The sequence below is a fragment of the Caloenas nicobarica genome, chromosome 9, assembly GCF_036013445.1.
Source record: "Caloenas nicobarica isolate bCalNic1 chromosome 9, bCalNic1.hap1, whole genome shotgun sequence".
Classification (NCBI taxonomy): Eukaryota; Metazoa; Chordata; class Aves; order Columbiformes; family Columbidae; genus Caloenas; species Caloenas nicobarica.
In genome coordinates, this window is record NC_088253.1 from 20,430,509 (window position 1) to 20,455,766 (window position 25,258).

The 25,258-nt window shown below is 38.4% G+C and overlaps 1 protein-coding gene across 2 annotated transcripts in view; it reads left to right on the forward strand.

The window, feature by feature from the left end:
• The window catches only part of CDH13 (cadherin 13), a 470,111-nt gene that overhangs the window by 367,468 nt on the left and 77,385 nt on the right, over window positions 1-25,258 (forward strand). For both annotated transcript variants that reach the window (XM_065640841.1, XM_065640840.1), the window contains exon 8: window positions 15,644-15,784. In XM_065640841.1, the coding sequence (XP_065496913.1) occupies window positions 15,644-15,784 (141 nt within the window). The remainder of the gene's footprint in view (window positions 1-15,643; window positions 15,785-25,258) is intronic.

Sequence of the window (25,258 nt, forward strand, 5' to 3'; positions counted from 1 at the left end):
ATATTATAAATCCATTTTACCTAGCCTGTCCTACAAACAGGGCAAAACCTTACGTCTGGGCAAATCAGTGGAGTCCAAACTCCTGAGGCCTTGGGATTGTGCAGACTGACAGCTTTACTGTTTATTAAGGAAAGCTTTTCTTTTTCTTGATTTTTAATAGCTGAGTTCATTGCATTTCTAAGTCCCGAGAAGGTGTAACGCATCCATCCTGGGACACACTGTGCTCCAATGCACATTCAGACCTTTCAGACAGTTTTTAACATGTTGCGGGTATCATTATTAGTTGAGAAATGTGCATTTCATTCAGCATTTCCTCGTCAAGCCTGGAGAACTGCAGACAGTTTCCTTCCCATTGAGAGATAACCTTGCTCGATTCTGTCTCCCATTGCGATATCCCTCCTGACAGGAAACTCCCCTGAATGTGTGAGTTTCATATTCAGTGCCTTTTAAATGTTTTTTAATAGGGATAGATACAGAGAAGGCAAAACTCAGGGAGGGAGAGAATACTGGAAAATAACTGGATTCTGCCTTGATAATCTGTTGTCAGCCTTTGAATTCTCAGAGAGAGAAACATAAAGGACAATTTTTTTTTTTTTTTTTAATTGTGCTTTACTTCCATTTATGTACCATAGTTCTGGCTTTCATAAGTTAACACATATCTATTAGAAATTTTAGTTTACATTTTCACCAGTAATTCCATTCCTGCTTCAATAAACAGGATCTTACCAGGCTTAAGATGCTGAACATTTGATGAAGGCAGTAATTTTGGAAGTGTCTTCTCCATCTGTTTATTAAGCTAATTGTTTTACTTGTAGCCACCCTTCCGATCAGTTCTGTTTATGGCAATGTTAACTCAGCATTTTCTACCTCTAGAAATCTGTTTAATTTAAAATGACCTAGATAGTCTCTTAAGGCAGCAGAAAATTCAATTCTATTTTGCAGTTTTCTTGTGAATTTGAAATTTCTTTGTTCCATTTCTTCCTCTCTCAATAAACTTTATGCAAATAATATTACAATTTATAATGAGACTAATATTTGTTAATCTCCGTTCAAATAGTGGATTTGTATTAAATCATAGTTTCAAACACTTCCATTGAGAGAAAGGGTATTGCTTTTAATACTTTCATTACTGTGCTACTCTTATTAAGCTTGAATTGTCATTATGATTATACACCCTAATTTTTAGTATTCAGTATTAATTATATTTAAGTCCCATTAGATTTATAGCTACCCTGCCCACTTTGATTTCCTTACTACAAGAATGTTTTGAAGTAGTTCCAGGACATGAACCTGATTCTGCAACTCTGATTCATTTGTTGGTGTCAGTAGGAGATTCGTGCACATAAATTAATTATATGAACAAGAATTTCTTAGATTTAGTAAAGTTTGCCAGGCATTCCAAAATGGCACATAATCGCTGACACGCAGAAAGCTCAGAAATTAGATCTTGATCTCATTGAGGTCAGTATCAAATGTACTGTTGGTCAACAGCTGTTGAAGGACATCCTTAAATATGGATTGTGGGTTTCATAGATTCCACTGGTATACATACTAGACACAGAAAATGCTAATCTGTACAGAATTGAAAAGATGCCTCGATGATTTCTTTGGCATAATCACAAACCGTTATGAGTTCTGAAACAGCAATACAAAATTCAAAATTACATTTGTCTACATGTGTCTAAGATGCACTGCTCTGAAAGGATTTTGACCCAGTTTGTTTCCACTATTAAAAGCTCTTGCCTTGCTTGTGGGCAAACTTGCTTATCAAAATATTTGGGCTATGGCCAGAATTTATCTGTACTGTAGTTCTGTATCTGTTTTCTGTCACCTGAGCTAAGCTTTAATGCCATGGTGGGGAATACACGGATGTATGGATCCCTTCAGATGTCTATGCTACTTGGATCAGGCCTTGAGGCATAGAGGACCATGCAGGCACTGCACACACACCTCGACAGAACAGATGGATGAGGATTCGGCTGAGCTGAGACAACCAAAATGAACAACTTAAGAGCATGCCATAGACATGTGGAGCACGATATGCTGCTGGACGGGTAGCAAACTACTGATCCTTCCCCTTCATAGCAAAAAACAAGGGGAGCAGGACAGGACTGTGACGTTGAAAACTGTCCCTGCAGCACGGTGCTTCCCATGGCTAATCGGAGAGCGGTAGTGCTGCTCAAACCCGCAGATACAGCTATAACTTGGCAGTTTCTAGCTTTGAAAAGTTCTTTTAATAATGTTATGGATGTCTATTTCCAGTTCTTCAAGGGAGGAAAGTATTCTTTCCTCCCGCTTCTTTTCCTGCTAGGAGTGCCTCCCATACCACTCTCTTTTGTTGATTTTATTGGTTTTAGTCTGCAAGAACTGCCTGGAAATGGGACTTCAAGTTTGCAAAACTCTTTACAGAATTGCTTCATCATAGTAACTTGACCTGTGCTCACCCCCACATCCACTCATGTCCTACCTCACATGTTCCCCTCCCCTCCGTCCCTCCGTGATGGTAGATGTCATTTGCTTAATTGCATCTTGTCCTTCCTTAACACACAAAAGTGGATTTCTCTTTATTTCTTTGTTAATTCTGCAAATTAACAGTGATTATTTTTCTTTACAGTGTGTTTTGGGAATTCTCCTGAAGGAAAGTTGCATATTAAACCACGTTGTAGAGCAACAGGCCTCCAGAAATTTCTGACATTGAGTAGCATGAATGAAGGATATTTTGGTACAGTGCTTAGTACAAAATATGCTGTGCAGTCTTAGCTCACTATAACTTTATTTGTACCGGTTCTATACATTTTACTATGTTACTTTATCTGTGATATGAAACAGTTACAATATGTCAATTTTATAAAAGGTTAACTAATGTCTCACTATTAAAGCAGGGTGCCTAAGGTTTCTTAGGATTTTTGCTAGTGTAACATCCTGATTGAAATGAAGACATGATTAAGGCGAAGGCAGCATCACTGGGTGTTTCTACCTAAGGATACAGCTGAACACCCACAGGAATGCGTCACCCAAACCTGTTGAAGCCCTGTTAACTTTGCTGGTCCTTGGTGAGGACGATCATAACCCTCCCTGATTTGTCATATCTCAGGTCTCCTGGAAGAATGTTTCCTTGAACTGGGAGACCAGGATAACAGGTCCTCATGAACATGACGGAAATATTTTATGGTGATAGTCTGTGGGGAAAAGCAGACAAAATTAGCCAAATATGCTGTTACTTCAGGCAATTTTTTTAATAAATACCACAGCATTGCAATGAATAAAAATATAATGTACTTGCTATAAAGCAAAATTTATTTCACTGAGAGAAAACCTTGAGCAAGAGTTTGGGCCAGAAAAATATGCTGCTAAACATTTAAAAGAACATACAGCTCCTGAATAGTACAGAAAGGAAGTCAAGTTTATACATCAGTATCAGTTCTTATTATTTGAGCAATGTGTCCTATATTTTATGTCAAGTATCTGCCAGGGTTCTGATGATTACACATTTTTGTGAGATTTTCCATTTATCCAAAGAGCTATACTTTTATTGAATCTTCAAAAATCCTTGAAAGGAAAATTCTTCTGCATGCATGATCTTCCCACACTTACTTTTTAACGTTTATTTTATATTGGTTTTCTTCTAGGTCATTACACTAAATTCGTCCTATAAGTAGACTGTATCTTAGTATTGCTAATAAAAAAATGAATTAGAAATCTATTATTTTATAGTCAACAGCTTTGGAAGACTGATTTACAGAAAGAAACTGTCTACAGTTCTAGTGCACAGACATTAACTTATAAAAGGAGCAACCTGTAGCAGTTTAACATCCCTTCTTGTTCAACAAATGCAAGTGTACTACAGTGCAAAATCTGCACAAGGCAATGCCAGACTAAGTCGGGAAGTGAGATTAACCTAGAAATCTTGGTTTGGTTGGGGAAGCTGTTTTGTTGGTGGGTGCTCTTAAAAGAGACAAGTAGGATTATGAAAGTTCAGCAAAAATAGAACTTGCTAATCAAAGCAGAAAGTATAGGAATTCCAAATAAGGCTATTAATTATTTTTTATCATGAAAGGAAGCTGATAAAAGATTGTAGGATTAAGTTAGAAAAGAATGAAATTGACTGGAGAAATTTTTTAAATGGAAAATTCCATTGTTACATGTTTCATCAGAAAGTAAATCCTATGGAGGGGTTGATTTTTCACCCCATAGTGTGATAAGCTTTCTGGTAAAACAGCAATAGTGTAATTGAAATACGTTTTCCATCATTTTCCCTGGATGATGTAGAATTAGATCAATTTATATTCTGTGGGTATAACCCAATGAGAGTATAAATGCAGCCACTAGCATTGTTTTTGTCCATGAGCAAAGCCAGTATCATTTACTGATTCATTACACTCTCAGCAGGGTCCTTTATTTCAAAGGCTACCTGGAATTATTACTTGCAATAGAACACTAAACTCTAAAATAAGATTTGCATAAAACATTGAAGTTAAAGGAAAAATGATAATAGTAATTAAAAGTAACATCTGATGACTATTTTGATTAGAACGTCACATTTAAATGGTAAATGGTTCAAATAGACATGAAGGGTTTTTTTCCTTTCCAACTCCAACTTAGAATGCACCTATTTAACTAGAATATGATGTTCTTGGTAATATGCCTGAAATAATAGACAGTGCTTCCATTCATATTTAACAATATAAACATCAGGCAAAGGTTGTACATCTGGAATCATAGAATATGCTTTTTGCATTAGGGTCCTAATTTTAGTAATAACCTCTGTCTGCCTAGGCCTGCTGATGTGTGGTTGTCATAGCAAGTCAGTAATTGAGTTTTCTGGGCATTTTGACCACTGGTACAAATTTGCAAAGCAGATTACACAGCAGAAACACAATTTCCATCCTGACCTTTGTAACATTGCTTTCTGTTGTGGGAACTGGAATGTTTATGGAGGGAAATATAATCTAAGTGCACCTAATTTCTGAGAATGTGATTTCTGACATTAACCCAGTAGGCTTCATTTTGATTCATTTGATAACAGATTATGTAAAGACTTGGCATTAGGCAGGTATCATAAAACTTATTATCTTTTATTACCTAGGCAGAGAATATTGGTTTAGATGATTATAAATTGAAACTCAAGGAAAACTTTCATTTTCTTCTGCTCTGCAAAGATCCACAAGAAACCTATTTCCCAATGATCCATCATAGACCTTACTGAATAAATGGCCTTGTTCACATTCTTCAGTATAAATTGGGCACAGGAATAATTTTAATCTTTTGTAGATCTAGCGATGCTGTTTGGGGGTAAGGATGAAGCATCTACTTTAAAAGCCTCTGTGTCGGGTAGTTTATCACATGGTTCATTCTTGTCTTGCAACTGCCACGCTTGTTGTGTTTGGATCTTTGGGAGATCTAGCAGTTCTTGTCACTGCTGTCGTCTCCTTGCCTGGTCTGGGGTAAAGGATTACTGTCATTAGTTATTAATAGACACTGTAAACTCCATAGCTGTCTGGTTAGTTGTGGATTGTAAGGCTATTTCTGTACGAGCAGATAGAGTAGACCAGTAGAAGCAGATCTGTAGAGCAAATTAGTTCATACTGAGGATCCAGCATCCATACTGTACACTGCAAATTTTCACTTCAGACAGCTCTAGTCTGGTCCCCCAGACTGAATCACACTGATGGCTGGAAAAAATCAGGTCATGCCCAGGGCCCATTATCTAGCTGAATTTAACCTGAAAGAAATCCAGCCGCCACACTCTTAGTGATGCAAACTGGAGCGTGTAGGAAGTGTAAATAGTGGGAAAGTTCATTTAAAAAGGTCTTTCTTGATCAGTGCTGAAGCAAAAGTACACATAAACCCTGCATGGGCATGTGGTCAAGCAGTTCTCTCTGGCATTGTTGTTGTCAACTGGATGCATTTAAATGAACTTGACTTGCCTGAACCTCCATCTAGGATTTGATGTTTGATGCAAAGGTGAAGAAAGGCTCTGTATGGGTCTGGGGTGTCTTGGAATCATGAGGTAGATTATTACAAGTGTTGCACTGGTGTCCAGGCAGATCTTGGTGGTGTAAACTTCATTAATCTAAATTCAGCTCTGGTGAGATGTTAAATTGCTTGATGGTGGCAGATAATAAAATAACCACAATTAGGTTTCACTTAGTTTCCTGCAATGTGTTACTTAAAACGTGTGCTACTAAGTGCAGTCTGGTAGCACAGAGACCTATAGTGTCCAGGATTTAACCTGTGTTATTGGTTTCTGCTTGCGTCAGAGCTGATTTTGTGAGGAAAGGGAGATGTTGGGAATAAGCTTAGGTTGAACTGCTTCAGGTTTTACCTCTGCCTTGTCCAAAACCACTTCTCAGCACCTTAAGAAGATAAAACTCCAGCTTTTTTTTTCCCCCCTGTTTTGGTGATGACTTTTCTGGGACACACTTTCATGAAAGGCAGTATTTACCTTTTGGAACTGTTCGGGATCCTCCTGCAAAACGTGCAGGAAACACTTCAGGGCTTCTCGAGCCTAATTCAGACTCAAGGAGGAGCAAATTCAAGCACCGATAAGCGCGGCTGGCAGAGCCTTTTGTTTCTTTGCTCGGTGAAGGATTCCCGTGTTTCAGGGCTGCAGGTATAATGTGTGTTTACTAATGAGATCCCCGATAACTGCCATTGGCTGCTGTCCACACAATTTAGGAAAGCAATTTGTTTCCGGTAAACAGAGGGGAGTGCTGACCAACTGCATGTTATTGCTTTTGTATGAAATATTTATACCACGGATTGATCCCTCTCCGCAGTGGGTTAAATGCCTGGAACTTCTCATTAGTTTCCAGAGTCCGTGTTGCGCAAACACAGGCATAGACAACATCTTGTGATTACTGATGAACAAGATTTCCCTAATTCTAGTGGTTTTATACCTGCAACAAGATGGGAAATATTACCTTGATCCTCCTCTTTTGAAGAATTTGGAGACTTGTTTTCCAAGTGTGTGTTTTGGGACCTTTGGCTCTCATACTCCTGATGATGTGGAAGGCAGCATCTTGCACTTAGTTCTGCTTTCCTTTAAATGCAAACCCATGGAAACCTGCCACTTTTACAAGAGGCACAAGCATCTTATCTTGTGGCATGAAAGCATATATGCATGTTCATTCATGAACATGGTGAGTTACAGCTTAATAAGTGTATAAATAAACTTAGGTAGCCCATTGAAAGTCAGTAGATCCGTGCTGATTTATGCTGGGCTGAGGATCTTTCCAGGCTTGAATACTTTGGGGGCGGGTCATGATTATTTCTCTCTTAAAGTTGCAGCAGAACACCTTCAGTCATCTCTGTGTACTTATTCTTATTATGTGACCTTTACACCCTTCGTATACTTGGGGAATTCTCTTGGCAGAGGTATTTTAATATAGAGATATTTGAAAAGCTGTCTCTACTGATAACTGTGGTAGGTTACTGGGTTGAAGAAACTTGTCTCTCTTTTTATATCTTTGAATTTAAACAGGCTCTTTTCTACCTATGGCAGGGACTAAGAATGATTCAATAAATTGCAACTAATAATTTATTAAAACAACTTCACCCTTCTTCTTCTTCACAAATTGTCTGCAAACAGATTGTGCAACTTTAATATGTTAATGGCTGAAAATTATTTAAACATTTTTTCAGCAAATATCTCTTGGTCTGCAGATTATTTGAATAGCAAATCGTGACTGTTAAAATGAAATATATAATTAACACTGCACATAGAACTGATTGGGTATTACAGGAGAACAGTTTTAATGGAAATATATTGATTTGTTGAAATGAGCGTTTGTGACAGAAAGGTAGTGATTTGAAAAGAAAAAAAAAAAAAAAGCTTTGTTGAAATAAATATCTGTAATCCAGAAGGGAGTTCTTATCTTGAGCGCTCCTGACAGCTAGCTTGAGGTTTAGTACTTTCTGAAGCAGCCGAGACAACCAGGTTGAATGTCCTGTTCAGACAGGAGAACTCAATCTTACCTTCCCTCATCCCGCGGGATGTGCTAATGCAGACATTTATTTATTCTAAGGCAAAGCTCTTTCGATATGCTCTGTTCAAACTGTTACCTTTGTAAAAACAATGAAGCATAAACTGGCAGAGCGTGTAGTAGTTTCAATATGCCCTTAAAAATGTATTAATCGGGACTGGGGAGAATGGCAGCTCCTACATCTGTCAGTCGGACTTAACATTTGTGATTATATATTCTGATTTTAATGAAAACATTCTTGGAAGGTTTCACTTATTGACATTGTTACAGTGTTCAGTATGTTGAGGCTTGGAAAGTGTTAAGCATGAGGGAAATTATTTGCCCCCTGCTACATCAATAGGTTTTGTCTGGGTGCAATTAATAAATGTGAATAACACACAGTGTTTTCTCTCCAGCATCAAAAATCGTCAGATAAACACTGGTATGTACATAGTCAATAAGGAATAGATGTAACCCATGGAAAGGGGATGCAAACTGCAGCGAGCTTGGAGGCAGCGAGTTGGCTGTTAACACCATCCAACACAGAGCCTGCAGGAACTCGGATCTAGCAAGCGGGATTATACGTGTTCTTTAAACTCAGGTCAATTCTTAGAAGGGCAGGGCAGTAATGACAGCCTTAGTGACATGTAAACACAAAGGGAATGTTTGTTGGCATATATCAGGGCCTATAGTTGCATATGAACTGTACTGTAGTTATTTTTTCTTTGTTCAGACCTACTACTGGGGAGCAGACACTCACTATAGCTATTGTTTGCTGTTGACAGAAGGTTTCGGTAAGATGAGTGTGGTAGTTGTATTCATTCTTGACACCTCTGAGTACGTAATAATAATAGAGTGATTAAATGGTCTAAAATCAGCAAGAGAAGTTACATAATAATTGATGCTTTCACAGTGGAATGAAAGGTTTCTGCAGCACTGTTTAATTATGAGGAACAACTGAATTTTTTTCCTGGGAAAAAAAAAAAAAATTGAAATTACATACATTGGTCTAGAAGAAAAGCTGAAACATAGCTTGTGTTTTTTTTTAAAAAAGTATAATTTAATGACATTTGACAGCAAGTATTTTCCTTGAGACATTGTGATTCTTATTCTCCATTGCTATTCAAATTTATTATAGTTCTTCATACTTCCAGCGCAGCAGACATGGAAAATGTTTCTTTTCCCAAACCATGAGCATCTAGTGAGTAGCTGTTGCAAATCAACAAGCTACTCTGTTCCAAACAAGTTATACTCAGGGAAATATCTTTGGCTGGTAAAAATTAGGTGTGCTTACTTCAGTGGTGTTATCTCTTTTAAGATAATTAAGGATTTAGTTTAGAATACTGAATATTTGCTCTCTTCCCAGGACTTATTTTTGGGTTTAACTGACAATAATAATTTAAATGAAATACCTCAGACTAAATAGAGCTTCAGTCACTGTTCTGTCATATGATCTGTACCCAAGGAAGAAATTCCTTATTAGTAGCGTTCTCAATGTAAGGATGTGCCCTTAAGCCAAGTTAATGTCTACACAAATGCTTGTATGTAAGAGCTGAGATGCACGTTTGTACAGTGAGTGAGTGAGCAGTAAACAAATAGTTTTGCTCTGCAGATTTCTGATATTTCTCCAAGGAAACCTTGTCACCCCATCACGGTTAGCAGCCTTCTCCAAAATGGTATGAATTCAAAGGCAAGTCTAAATCCTGATTTGCATATCAGTCAAAACTGATAATTTCACACAAAATATTAGAAACATGCACATATAGTTCCTGTATTTCCATGTAAGATATAGCAAACATACCTTTATCAGCTGTGTAGTTATGTCAGCATTATGAAGAATTAAAGTCTTGATTCTATACATACTGTATATTAAATAGTTACAGATTTCCTCTTGATGGGAAACAAATATCTCTGGCCAGGAAAGCTATTTGTATCAAACACTTTGGAGCAATCTCTTTCCTTTTTAACAGTAACTGCTGAAGGAGAAAATTTAGTCTTCCTTTTGCTTCCAGATGTACCTATGAACTATATGAGTCCTGTGAGTAGTAAATAGATATTGATTTTCTTCATAACAGAAGTACATTATTACAGTGATTAAACTGTAGGCCTTCCTTTATGATATAAAAAAAATGGAAATTGGTGAGCTAAAGAGGATTTACTTTACAAAATTGTTTGAGTTTTTATATTAATCAAACTGTAATTCAAGCTCTGAATGCAAAGACTGGATATTGCCCTTTTTGCGAAGCAGCAATTGGCATTTAAAATAAATGCTGATATTATAATTATAAAAGCATTATTGTTGTTAAAGCTGTTAATAGTCACATTGCTTCCTTTTTTTATTCTATGTTTCTCAAAATCCTGACAGCGTACTCTGGAACAATGTTAGATTGAATGTTGATATTGTTACTCAACAAGAACATTGATTATGTCTTAATAGGAAATATTCAGTACCTATTATATGCAATTATCATCTGAAATGAACACAAACATTTATTTAGCATGAACTGAAATTATTTAAATCCTAAGAATTTTTCTTTCTGGTTAGCATTATATTATAAAGGCATTAGTAAAAACTGTGATATGGCAGCACACTACTGATGCAGTATTATGCATGAATACATAGTTTATGAACAGAATAAATAAATAGAAGTGTTGAGACATTGTTGCATTATTATAGAAAATACTAATATCCACGAAATAGTGAAAAACCTCTCTATTGGCAGTAAGCATTAAGATAGCCCGAAAGGATACTTAAAACCCTTACAAGAGTTTTGAATATTCTGTACAGTGTTTGCTTCCCAAACAGTGTTTGTTTTGATCTTAGCAACTGAGTACTTTATGTGAATTCAGGAATTTCTGTTCTCCCCAGGTTTTTTTTTTTTTTTTTACATGAAGCACCAGATGAAGACTTGGGTGTTGTGACACTGAGTGTGTCCTTTTCTGGACATGCAGGTCACAGGTCTCTCACTGTGACTGGAGAGCACTGGGTGAGGACTCAGCTAATGACACTTCATGGGGGACACCTGGCCAGGGGGAAACTCAAAGAGAGATGGTTTCTGGAGTCCTGTTGTTTTCCAGACTTTGGTGCCCATCTGCTGCTTTTAGCTGGGTGCTGATGTGAGGCAGGGATTCACAGCCTGAAAGCCTTAGTAGCATCCTTAGTAGGATGCTGTCAATTCCGGCCAAATTTCAGTGGTACATGAATGTCTTACAGCCTGCAAGTGACAGCCCATACTAAGACTTGGACTGATACTGCTGGTGGTGTGAAATACCAGCCCTGGCTTACTTCTCTTCAGTCACTGATTCTTTTTTGTTATATCTGCAGGAAATATTAAAAGATTAAAACTCGGCAGAAAACGATCATTATCTGGTTTCATTCAGCACCACCTAAAAGTGATCACTTGTTTCGTTCCACCTGGGTGTATCTGAGCTGTTTATTTCCCTCTGTTGTGATTAGATCCTGCTGGCCTTGTCAGGAATCTGAAATCTGAAAAAATGCCTTTCTGGCTGCTCGTTGCTCACGAGTGCTGAACCAGTTGTGTCAAGGCGGCAGGGGAGCGAAATCTGATAAGAATGTTAACTCTGGGGGGAATGGCAGTGGGTGGACCTTTGAAGAAAAACACTCAAGACACAGCTCACCTCCTTGGCAAACCGAACCATTTGCCAGCGTCACCCCTGCTGTGGTTAAATGACTAGAGCGAAAATTTATGGGGAAAGGAATGGTTCTCCTGCTGTAATTATACAAACCCTCTCAACAGTGCTACCCTCCACAAAGTCACAGTTGATAAATAATAAGCCGCACAAACAGCAACTTAATGTTCATTAATTAAAGCCATCTATTATGCTTTTTAGCTGCAGATCCACTTTGTTGCGAGTTTTTGCATATTTGTATTGCTAACATCTCGCTATCCAAATGGGATTAATTGGATTGTTTTTGCAAGCGAGAGCTTGAAGTGGCTTGGCCACCGCTTCGAGAAGCAGGAAGCCGGGGTTTAGTGAAAGGCAATGTGATGGTGGGCAACAGTCTTGAGCAGCCATGAGGTCCCAAAATACCACCGATAGTGGGTGCTGCATTTATTCCTAACCTGCAAGGTGTAGCAGGGATGGAGAAGGCAAAGAGAGGCTGTTTTCCTCCTCTACTGCCCACCTCCAGGAGCTCTCTTTTCTCTCAAGATGGGAGTACGTGCAGGGAGAGACCACACCGGGGTAAAAAGCCCGAGCCCTGTGAAGATGAAAAGACGAGGAGTTGCCACGACGGGTTGTACTGCAACCCCTGCCCTCCAGTGTCACCGCCTGGCAACAGGGTTAGTAAGAGCACAGGGACCTCTGCTCTGTCCACAGATCCCCACTCCCACCTCCCGGGATTTACGGGTATTCTGATAAATCACACAAATCTAAATAATTGCTACTAGTGCCTGAATTAACTGGGCTAGAAGTCTGAGAAATGCTAAAAAGTCCTTTACGTGCAACCTGTTAGTGTAAAGAGAGCGTCTGATGGCAACATGCCTCTGATCTCAGATTTGGATCTGTTAGGAGTTGCTTTCTCTAACAAAGCAAATATTTGGTGACAGAACTAGATGTAGAAAGTGTCGCATAGGAGGAGAGTGTGAAGTATTCATAATGATATGAAATACTACTCAAAATTCAATGTTTTTCACATTCTGTTGCGAGCTTAAACATTGGACTCCTGTCACAGAAGTTTCTGCTGTAGTAGACACAATTTCTAGCATAAATGGGCTTGCTTTCAATAGAAAATGGGACGGTTTTCAGAGGAAAAAAGACCAATTTGTGAGCAAAAATAAGCCTCTTTCTGAGCAAAGAGGCTCATAAACATGAAGTGATAAATGGCTTTGCAAGTTTTCCATACAATAATAATAATTTCTAATCAAAATAAATAAAAAGTTACATTGGGGAAGGGTAGAGAAACTCCATTCAGGTTTTAATACATTGAAAACATTTTAGACAACAAATATATGAAAACTGTAAATTTTGTTCCACTCTGTAATCTGAATTTGTCTTGGAGACATGTCAGCAATATTTCTCTGTGTATATTTATATGATGTTATAAATCAAAATCCTGTTCTGGGTTTGCTGTTGTCTTGAGATGAATTTCTTGCAATAATGTTGTAAGGCTTAAGGAAATACATTTCTTAGGATCCTCTAAAGTGGCAGTGGCATCTGATTTTCTAGTAGTCCATAAGTTTTTGGAACTAAATACATCTTCTGGCTTGACTCACTGATTTGACATGCAAATGTATTTATTTGTAATAGCTGATCTGATGAGCAACTGATGTAGTTGCTTCCCTTATGGCCTAAAAATTCTTCAAGATCTACCTACTAAGGAATTGGGATTTCCTCCTTACACATGCTCCAAGAAAGGAATTACGTAATGCAAAATGCACTATTTAGTGAATGCTTTCAAATTACTTAGCTGCAGAGAAGATTGTGTGGCTTGAGAGGTTGCTTTGCTGGGCTAGAGGTGAGAAATAAGTATTTTAAAATTTCAAATGGTGTGATACAGAGTGGAGGATGAATGGATTGGGGGCAGCCCTGCAGAGAAGGACTTGGGGGTACTGGTAGACGAAAAACTGGATGTGACCCCGCAATATGTGCTCATAGCCCAGAAAACCAACTGTGTCCTGGGCAGCATGCAAAGAAGTGTGACCAGCAGGTGGAGGGAGGCGATTCTGCCCCCCGTGCTCTGCTCTGGTGAGACCCCCCTGCAGTGCTGGTCCAGCTCTGGGGTCCCCAGCACAGGACACACATGGACCTGTTGAGAGGCGCCAGAGGAGCCCCAGAAATGATCCGAGGCTGGACCAGCTCTGCTGGGAGGACAGGCTGAGAGAGCTGGGGTGTTCAGCTGGAGAAGAGAAGGCTCCAGGGAGACCTTATTGTGGCCTTTCAATGCCTAAAAGCAGCCGATAATAAAGATGGGGACAGTCTTTTTAGCAGGGCCTGTTACAACAGGATAAGGGGTGATGGTTTTAAACTAAAGGAGGGGAGATTCAGACTAGATATATGGAATAAATTTTTTACACTGAGGATGGCAAGAGCTTGGCCCAGGTTGGCCAGAGAGGTGGTGGATGAACCATCCCTGGAGACATCCCAGGCCAGGCTGGATGGGGCTCTGAGCAACCTCATCTATTTGAAGATGTCCCTGCTCATGGCAGGGGGATTGGAGGAGATGACCTCTGAAGGTCTCTTCTGACCCAGACTATTCCGTGATTCTATGTTCTCTACTACGGGATAAGCTCCACTTCAGCTTCCTTGATGCTGCTTTGTAAGGCAGTGTGTGGGTGGTAGACAGAGATCGCTGTGTTGCTGTACGGAGTTTCACACCAGTTGTCTCCCTGCATGTTAATTCCCTGGAAAGGTGTTAGATGAAGGACACAGGACGAGTGATGTCAAAGGTGTGTAGTCTTGCTTCTTGTAAACACAGTTGGCTGATAGAGCTGGTCCGAGGTTAAAAAAGCCCTCTAGCAGTGGTACCCTAGACACCGTTTCAGGCATTATGATGTTTCTTTGCCCCTGAGATTCAGACTTATTTTTCAAGGAAGGTTCGAAAAAAACATTCCTGAGCACATGTGACATTCTTACCATATAGTTTTAAAGGTGACTGCAGCACTTTCCCATCTGTGTCCTCCATTGATGATGCAGCACATATGGTCTTTGGGCAGATGGTTCCATATAAGGGAGCCATACAAATGGGGAAAATATTCATTTTCATTAGGTGCCCAGCTTTGTCTCCAGCTAAATCCATGTCAAAATTCTCTAGGAGTTTCATGGGAGCAGGTTCTGATGCTGGTAATAGCTCCCTCTGATGGGATGTGTTACTGTCCTGTTGTCCAGCTTACAAACAGATGTGCTTTTGTGCCTGAGGCAAGAGAGGTGAATTAGAAATGCTGTAACATTCCCATTGCAGAGTTAGACACATGTTGGTTTTTTTTTTCCAAGTTATGGCTGTCTTTTGGGGGAGGGATATTAAGGATGACTTCTGCTAAGGACCTATCTGGTTCTGCAATAGGTGGGAAGTCAGATAAGTAACTACGATTATGACATAGGAATTGGATATTATAGATGTAAATCCTTAATGTTACTCTCCACATTTTCTTGGTACGATAACTGGCAGTCGTTACCCATTTTAGAAACTACTTTCTTGTTTCTTACAGTGAAGCAAACTTAGATTACCATTCTAAATGCTAATACACAGAATGAATGCAATTTAATAAAATAAAGTGAATTTATATGTAGATTGTGACATGAGTATTTAATTATGAACCCATCATAACACTGATGAAGCAAGCTGCTAAATATTGGTGCACTGAAGTGAGAGCTTACTCTTAAAGAGCAGGTATATTTTAATTTCTTTCCTCTTTTTTATTCTCGTTAAATAACAGGATAGATTAAGTACTGTTTACCAATATTAATCTGTATGCCTTCATACTGTATTCCAAATGAGGTTTCCATTTTAGCAACTGAAGCTCATAGAAAGCTGTGCTTCTCTTTTGGTAAAATACTGTGATCAGAGATCTGTTTTTATGCTGTGTTTTATCAGGCCAAATGAAGTTTTAGATTACTTATGTGTTATTTTAATGTGAAGCAAAAGTAGTATGTAATCTGTTGCGGTTTCTTTTTTTTTTTTTTTTTTGGTAATCTTTCCTTTTCTGTTATTTTTTCAGACTATGGAAACCCCGAAATATGAGCTAGTTATAGAAGCTAAGGATATGGGTGGTCTTGATGTGGGACTAACTGGCACAGCAACTGCCACTATTCTTATTGATGACAAAAATGACCATCCGCCAGAATTTACCAAGAAGGAGGTAAGAGTTTTCTGTCTGTGTTCTACAAAATGGTGCATCTAATAGTAATTTATTTCTAAACATAGAAATGTCCCTTAATGAAAGGAATTACTTAAAGACATTTTATCTCAATGTGAAAGACTCCCCTGGAGCTGCTCTTTTATTCTTTTACATGAATAAATTTGTATACGTCATTTCCAAAACAAAATGTAACCACAAGGTAAAAATTTGTGGCAAGAGATATCATTCAGAGGTTAGCTATGAAAACCTGGTTGGATGCAAACCTGTAAAATAAGTTTGCTGGTGGAAACTTTCTCCTTTTGCTCCTACAGAGGGTAACAGAGAATTCCCTCCTGCCTGTGTTCTAGCTTAGGGCTTTTGATGGTCAAGGACATGGATGAAAGCAACAAGTTTTGTCCTGGCTTCAGTGTTTCACCTGTGAGACAGATAGTGTGGAGCGTTCTATAATGAAAACTCTAGTCCTAAAAGCTTTAAATCTAACCTACAGGTGGAATTTGCAAGGAGGGTTTTTTACCCTGCAAGTTAATTCCACTGAAGAAGGCTGAGAAGTCTGAAAAAAACCCCAACCCAAACCAAAAAATATTCACTGCCTGCAGGAGGGTGTAATAGTGCTACAGCAAATTTTCTAGTTTCAGGCAAAGCATCTACCAGATTTCCTGCCCTTCCCACACAGCTTGCTTCCTTCCCCTGCATTTATTATTAGTCTGATTTTTTTATTCCCCCCCCACCCCGCTATCTGGAGAGACTTAGAGACTGTCAAAAGTTTTACCTAAAAACAGGTGGTTTGGATTTTGCTGTAAAAGTTTCCTGAGGGTCTGCAGGTTTTCAGAAATATTCCCAAAAGATGAGAAGTAAGCGTGAGGGATGCTGATTTTAAGGTAATTTTAGAAGAAGAGAGGGAAGTCTATTGCCATAAGTGTCTTGGTTTTTTCCCTAAAGTATATATATTCTTTTCCTAGCCTAGTTTTAATGGTTTTACAACATTATTTTGAAACAAATTACTGCAATTTTACTTGAATAATTATTTATTTTATAAATGTGAACTGGATGACCTGGTTTAAAATGGATGGAGAAGATTATTTTAAAAGCGGGAAGAAAAAATAAGAAACAATGACAATTTTGCCAACAGGAATAGTATTTTTCACTAATCAGTGGTAATGGCTATAATTACTTCAGTAAAATGCTTTGACAAGAGCATTTCAGTCACCTAAAAAGTACCACGGAGAGCCTGATCCAAGCCTTTCAAGTACCTACGTGAAAACTAAGTGACTTTGATCAAACTATTAATTCCCTTAGAATTACCATTCAGATCAGGCTTTTAATGCTCTGGAAGCTGTTTCCCGACAATCAATAGTTACAATATATTTAAAACATTAGATTTTTCTTAGCCCTCTGGAACATAAAAATGTAAAAGGACAACTCGGTGTATTTAGAAATAGGAAGTAATTGTATTAATATTGATAGCAACTCATGTCATTTGGCGTCCTACCTACTTGGATTTCCAAACTTTGAGATTTCTTCTTTTGAAGAAATCTTTAATTATATGTCCTGTTTGACCTAATAGTTCTCTCCTGTAATTTGGACAAGCACATTAAAAAACTTGGGTGCCTGCTTAGTCCCAAAGGTGCTGTTAGACACTGTAAATTGCCCTCCAGGGGGTTAAATAATTTCATCTTTAATGCCTAAAGGAAATATTGTAAGAGTTCTTCCAAAAATCCCAGGTGAGGTAACAAGGTCTACCTTTTAAAATGTCACAATGGCGGGTTGTCGTGACAGATTTGAATTATAGTGAATGAAAACAGGCATACTTGTAAAGTTAGTGGCCTCTCTTGCAATAAGTCTTTAAAATTTACCACCCTATTTCTATAATACGAAAGTTTTAAAGTTAATTTTGAGAATTATTACTGAATACTATGTGTATTTTGTATCACAGAGAGCAATTTGGCATTTCCTTTCAGGCAAGTTAAGGGCTTAGTCTCAACTTTTCTTCAGCAGCAAGGGATTACTTATGTGAAAGTCAGAAATGAAGCAAAGCAAAGAGCAGGAATTGATCATTCTGGAAGATCTGATACCTGGTTTGTGTACTGCAGGGGATTCAGACTGTGTGGCAATCAGAGTAAATGCTAATGGTGCTGGTTATTGTTTTTATATTACACCTGGCACATTAAGAAAAGTGAGAATTATGTTCTTGTGTCAGTTTAACAATTGATGGCAGACCACTGCAGTGTCGTGTGCTGCAAAACAGTGATTTTAGTCTGCAGTTGATGACACTGTGGTTGAAGCGTGGTGAGAAACTGGCAATGTAGCATCTGCTGGAAGCCACAAGCTGGCAAAATACTTCTCTTGTATCTGTTCCTGTAGGCAGGGTTCTGCCCACACCTTCCCGAAGACCCAGTGGATGAAAAACATTGTTTCAACATAACAACAACATGGCTTTGACTTCTTCCTGTCTATTCTTCCTCCTCCAAAAAAATAGTCCAACCAATCCTACTTACGGACTTATGCCATTACTGAATGCAGAGTATATGCTCAAAAATGGGATTCCATTGAGTATTTTGCCTCTCTCTTCTGGCTTCTGTCCTGATTTTTCGAAGTATCTGTTCCCAAGGAAGAAACTTCCATTGCTGCTCTTTAGTAATACTTTATTTTTCCTTAATATCAGATATACTGTCTTTCCTTAGTAAATGCTACCAAGTGCTTGAGAAAAGAATGCAGTAATGTGGCTTAAGAGGGTGATTTTTCTACAGTCCATCTGGATCTCATATCTGCCCTTCACCACAGATTTGGGACAGCAGCACATCCCTAGTTGTACACTGAAAACTAGTGGGATGCATCAGAGTTTTCTCACTTCCTCATAAGAAAGAGGGACTTCATTTTGCCAGAGAACAGTCTCATTCTCGAAAAAATTCCTCTTTCTACTCCCATCCTCACCTTCAATTTCATCCATTTCTGACACAAAGAAATGTAAAATAGAAAGAATTCTGTCATATCAGGAGACTAATATTTGGGAAATATTTGGGAAAATATTTTCCCTGGTTTAGAGTTTCAGGAATACATGATCTTAGAAGTGAATTTCCCAGTTGAATAAAGAAGCTTGCCTCCTGTGAGCAGAATAAAATTGGTGTAATTTGACAAAACATCACCAGAGTGAAATTTGAGATATACTAGTGCTGTGAGTCTTGAGTAGAAAATATGATTTGTTCACATTTTGAATACCTACTGATAAAGGATTTATAAGAGAGTAATAAATGACTAAGGTGTGCTTTAATAAATGATTTGTCAATTCCTATAGAGACCTGCAAGTGAATAGGTTTCTTGTCACCATGATTTATTATGACTTCCAGCACTGTCTTCTGATTCAGTTGTGCTGCCCACTGGGGTAAAACAGCCCCTGGAGTACAATATGTATCTCTGTCTGCTCACGGTTCAAAGAGGATACGAGACTTTCAGAGCACCATCTAGAGAGATTTATTTTTGAGCTCAGGCTGTTGAGAAACATGTTTGTAGCTTTGAGAGTCCCTGTCTTGATTCTTGGTATTGGCTAAATCACATATTGTGGACCAAATACTGAGATAAAATCACTTGTAAGGTTCCTCTTAGCTCTCTTTTCCATAGTTCATTTACAAAAATTTCTCTCTTGGACATGATATTATTATTTTCTATTCTAGGTACACCTTACCATCACAGACTAGATCTGTCCATTCAATTTGCACACTCAAAACCAAAAACAAATCTCACCTCCCCTTCTTCTGTGATCTGAAAGTCAACCCTTGTACTTCTTGTCTTACAAAGAAAATGTTGCTATTCGGGACCCCTAATTAATCTTATTTCTTTCTCCGTGGGTCTTGCCAGTGAGCTGGACCTTTGGACATACTAACAATTCTGTTAATGGCAGATGGTTCTCCCGCAACTCCCTCCTGTAGACCCTTACATCTGATTTGAAGAAATCACTACTGAGGACCATAGTTGTGTGCAAAACTGAGCAAAAGAATGCTGTCCTTTGACTAACACATGGTTCAGGAGCACGGCCAGGGAACCAGTCATCTTTCACTTTCCTGCTGGAAGGGAAGTCAGGGTATAAACCAGACTGAAAAGAGGCAAAAAGCAGCAGGAGCTGCCAGTGTGGTTCAGCAAGGTAGTGAGGACCAGCCGAGTTGGCTTTTTCCCATGTTACGTACCATTCTCTTATGCTGGATATTGGAAGGCCAGACAACTGAGCTGAGGTACTTAGGCAGCAATAAGCAGATCTAAACAGATGAGAAGAAGCCATTGCCAGGCTAATAGTTAAGAAATAGAGCTGTACTATGTTCTAAATATTCTGGGAGCCATCTTAAATTCTAGCAGCCTGTTCAAACTGGAGCAAACTGTCTCCAGTACTGCTTTGTCATGAGAAATAGTTTTCTGGAATGGCTAAAACCGTTTTAGCAAAATCACATGAAGAAAACGCATATTGGAATTTCCATTTGGCTCCCCTTTTTTGGGCTGTGGGACAATTTACATGCAGAAAAATCAGAATTCATTCAGAAACTCAACAGAGCAGAACAAAGCCTCTACAGCTGCTAGTAAACTTTGGCATAAAGAACAGCTTCGTGATGGCTAGGGATCATCAGAGATGAGCTCTTTGGCCATCCTGTTTTTTTGTAGAGTTGTAAATACAGCTAGCAAGACTCCATGAAGCATATCTTACCTTTGAGAAGCCCCCTTCCACTAGACAAACACTTGCTCTGACCTTTTCACTCAGCTTTACTTCCACTTCATGCTCTTGTAGCCGTTCGCTAACACACTTGACATATCTGAAGCTCCAGGTGCCCAAAAGCCCCCTTGAAAACAATTGAAAGATGTTACCTGGTGTATTTGTCACAGGTGAAAGGCAGAATTTGAAGATAATTTATCTGGTCATGGAAAGTAGAGGAAATGAGACCAAGGCGGGATTGTTATTCCTGTGTCATCCTTGTAAGGTATCTGTCTCACCTGTTATTTGAACACCCAGAGCTCAAAAGTCAAAAGGCTCCTCAGTCTGTTCCTGAACAGATCTTAACAGTCAAAATTTCTGTGTAGCCTGATCTGAATGACCTTTGCTAGGAGGTAAAATCATTACATCTTCTGTTATCCTGATAGATATGGAGGACAGATTATGCCCTTAATAGCTTTTTTAATTCATGTATAATCAGGACCATGCATGAAGAAGACAACTTTGCAATTCAGGATATGCTGCCTATTTCATAAAATAAATAATTATGTCTTGTGTTAAGCCTGTGGTACTCATGTTTTTTCCCACAAATACTAAGCTAGCAGTTTTGGTAAAAACAGAGGAGATCAAGTTGTCCCCTAACTGACACATGTTATTTCATGTTTAAGTCAAGGCAAAGATGTAAATGTATATCTGTTCCTACTAGAGACCATTTGCAAAGTATCTATTAATTTACTTTACATGGTCTCTATTAGTCAAATGAAAAGCTATTTATTAAATATATGTTAAAGGAAACAAGTATCTAAATAGTGATAAACATTTTTTGGATGAAGACTGTGAGCATTCTGTTCTCAATGCAAAGATAACATGATATTTGACATTTTCAATAGTGTTCTATTAATTTTACCATTTCTTCATGGTTAATAATTGGTCAACACTCTCAGTTGCGTTAAAGTCCAAGGCATTTGGAATTTTCTGAATTGTCATGAGCTGCAAAACAGATTTTCAAAATCACATACGCAGTTCAGCAATCTAAGTAAATAACATAGGCATTTAGGCTTTATTTTCCCCCCCCAAAAAAAAACCAATTTTAGATGTCAAAGATAAAAAGAAGAGCTTATTGGACTTAAAAAACACATGTGAAGACATCTAATTCCGACTGGAGTTTAAAAAGCTGGGTTTAGGAGCATAGATTGCTCTGACTCTCAGTGCAGTCAGGATCCCAAATGGCTGTCAATTTTCTAAATCTAATCACTTTCAAATAACTTGGAAAAATGCCTGTGATCAAGAAGAATGTTTGTTCATATTTCTGAGTTATGTTGTGGTGGTACCAAACTAAGGACATCTGGAAGACTTATTTAAACAGTTTGGCTATCTGAATAATGAAATTACCCTTTTTGTTATTTTTTTCTTCTTCTTCAATATTGCGTGTCAGTTCTTATCAGAATCAGTTGGTTTGAGGTTTCTCATGTGATCAGAAATGCTCAGCACCACTCCGGATTGAGTTACCAATGACCTTAAAAACCAAAACTCTGCTGTAGCATTACAAGTAAGAAAGGAATAATTTTAGAGAAAGAAAAACGAATATGCTCATTCTGTGCATTGACTGAAATAGAGGACTGTTCAGCAAAAAACAAGGTCTAGAAGACCAGCGTTTCCTGTACTTTTCCAGATTCATACTGAGTGCATAATAATCTGTATTCATGTGCTTTCAGCAAGCTATCTGCATAACCAGTGTAAGCATTTTGTTCAAGAACTTTTGCAAAATGTGTTTAACACCGAGTCCATCCACTTATCACATAATTAGAGCTGGATACTCTGCATAGCAGTAGGCAGCAGACTTTGACATTTATCTTTGCTTGTGAGGGGTGAGTTCATTGCTTTGTTTCTCTCCACCAAGGTCATGAAATACATGGAGTTGTCTATTTAATCTCCAGATAAACACATTTCAGTGGTACATAAAACAACAGAGTGCCTGCTTTATAATCTGAAAGCAGCTGAGAAACACTTGTCTAAGTACAGGAAAGGTTCTATGAATAGCAATTATAATTCAAACAGTGTGAAATTGGGGAGGAACACAAAGGCACTTCACTGCTTCTCCAAATATATATATATATATATTTTTTTTTTTTTTTTCTCCCAGCAGTCTTGCTCTTCAAGTCAGCTCACATAGTAAACTTGCACTTTTGCCAGTCCTATTCTCTTTTCTCATTTTCTGTGTTCCTTTCCTACCCTTTGTCTAGTTTCCTTCAGGATCCGAGCAATCCTGATGCAAACTCCTGTGTGAGTCCTTGCGGTTCATAACCCTTTGGTTATGCTTGGAAGGTCAGCAGCAACTCCGTGATAATAAGAGCAATTCTTACTACAGCTGGTGGATTCTCACCACAAAACCATTCCAGTGCTGACCGTCCTCTGAAGGCTTCTTCCATCTGCTTCTGCTAGCAGCAAATATCCAGACACTGTGAGCAACAAAAAAGCCGTAAACCCAGAATTTATTGTTCTCTTCTACAAGAAGTGAAGGTTAATATGCGTCCTCAATATGGTCTATGGAGTGTGCGCTTTACCGTAGATATTAAGGTCTGAATTACAAAGCAAACAGTAGCAGTAAGAGTTTTAATGACTTCTGGCACAAATACCTTTGAGTAAGTGACTGGATAGTAGAAATTACAGAGGAGGGAAGGCTCAAACAAAGGCTCTTGAGAGAAGCACAACTAAACAAAGATAATGTAATGTCTCAGACCTAGTCTTGGACCACTCATTCAGAGAAGCTGTATAAACATAATTATTAGCAATCGTTGCTAGGAATGGCTATGTGATTTTCCAATTAAACTTTTTTCTCTCCAGCTGGAATTTTGCAGTTGCCTTCAAATCAAATTAGGGCTGCTTTCTGAAGATTTCAATTTTAATGTAAATTTTTAAATTGGAGTATTTTGCCTGAGAATTTTTTTTCCTCTGAATGTGCTGCTGGAACACTCCAGGGAAATTTCCTTTAATTTCATTCTTCTCCAAGAGGTGGTTTGTAGCATGTTGTCCCTCACTAACTGTCTAAGGAGTTCCACCTTCAACACGGAGCGCAGGCAGCTGACACCCAGACTCCGAAGAAACTTTCTACGATTATTTTCAGATCAAAATATGAAAGAATGTATCAATAACTTTTCTCAAATTGGCTTTTGGGTTCTGTACTTGGAGACCTCATTTGCCTGTGTAACATCCACCTGACTAAAATCCTAAATTCCTTGTGAAAACACTGCGGTTTCCATATATGATATTCATTGCAGAGTGGCTCCTAAATCATTGTTATATCATTCAGCCTTGACAGGATGTAAATCGGTGGGCAGGTCATGGGGAATAGATGACCAGGCACTACCTATCCAGTGCAGCCGGCAAAAAATTTCTGTGGGTTGAAGGGACTTCTATGTACATAGATGGTTATAGTTCTTCACATGGAATGTGGAATCTTAACAGAGATACCAAGAGCTTTAAATCTCCTTGTGTGACACATCACAGCTGATTTGAGGAGTAATAAATAGAGGAATTGTTAGATGTGTAGCAAAATATCACTCTAATCCCATGAGTTAAGAAACCCACACTGTTCGTTTGCCTCTAGCATCTGTAGGAGTTCTATTTTAAAAGCAGGATTAAACAAGATAACACACTATAGATCTTAACATATTCAATTTGCACCAGACAAAACCCTATTTAATAGCAGTTACACAATATGTGTGAGCTGCTGTCGTAGTTGCAGTTTATATGAGCATAAGGGATTTATAAAGCTGAAGCATATTCATACAAAAATAATAGTCGTATGACTGCTTAGGTCATTCCACTAGAGTGGAATGGGTTTTGTGACCAGTTTATCAATTTCTTCACTCACAAGTGAGACTTCAAGATTTTTGTCAGCAACAGTAAAACTGATTTGGCTACTACAAAATTTGCTAACCATCTGTGCATACGAATCAAAATGTCAGGATTATTTAGGCAAAATATCTTTTCTCCTTCTTCTCTGAAACGTTAAAATAGTGAACCGATAAAAATCAACATGCTAAAATAAGCTTTACATTTATTGTTACTAACTGCCTATGAAAGAGACTCATTTGGAGAGCAATAAAATTCTATAGGGCTGATCGTTTCTTGAACTTACTGGAATGAAAAAGGTGTTGATACATTTAAGAAAAAAACAGATGGGGGGAACTCTTTGCATTATAGTCTCTGTTGAGGAAAATGGTTCAGGAGTGTAATTTATTCATATCCTTGTACTTTCTGCTTTGGCTTATTTCCAGGACTTGTTTGCCTTGGAGTCCCAGATGCTTATTTGCTTAAAGGGTAGCCCTTTCTCTAGCCGGCTGTCTAACAGTCGCTTAATATTTATTTGTTTTTACAAATGTTTTCCCCTGTGTTCCCAGCCCATATGTCACAAGAAAAAGCATAATCCCAACACTACACGGAATACTGACTTTATCCTCACTTTCCCATTCGAGACTTTGACGCCATTATGGAAAATCCCTGAATCCCAGTTGGTTTCCTGACCCTGAGTTTCCTTCCAACACTATTGCTCTATGGCCAGTCCTTCTGAGTTTGTGTTCTCACTCCTGTTCTCCCCTTCCACTTTTATAGAGATGTTTTTGTTCACTTCTCTGCATATTGTGGAAGATTTCTTCCAGCTGCTTACTTGTCTAGTCATCTTAATATTTAATTTGCCCAATGCTGAAATTTATCAGTGTCTTTGTGCATCATCCTTCAAAATCCCTTCTGCCTGCTTCATCATTCTCTTTTTTAATAACGAA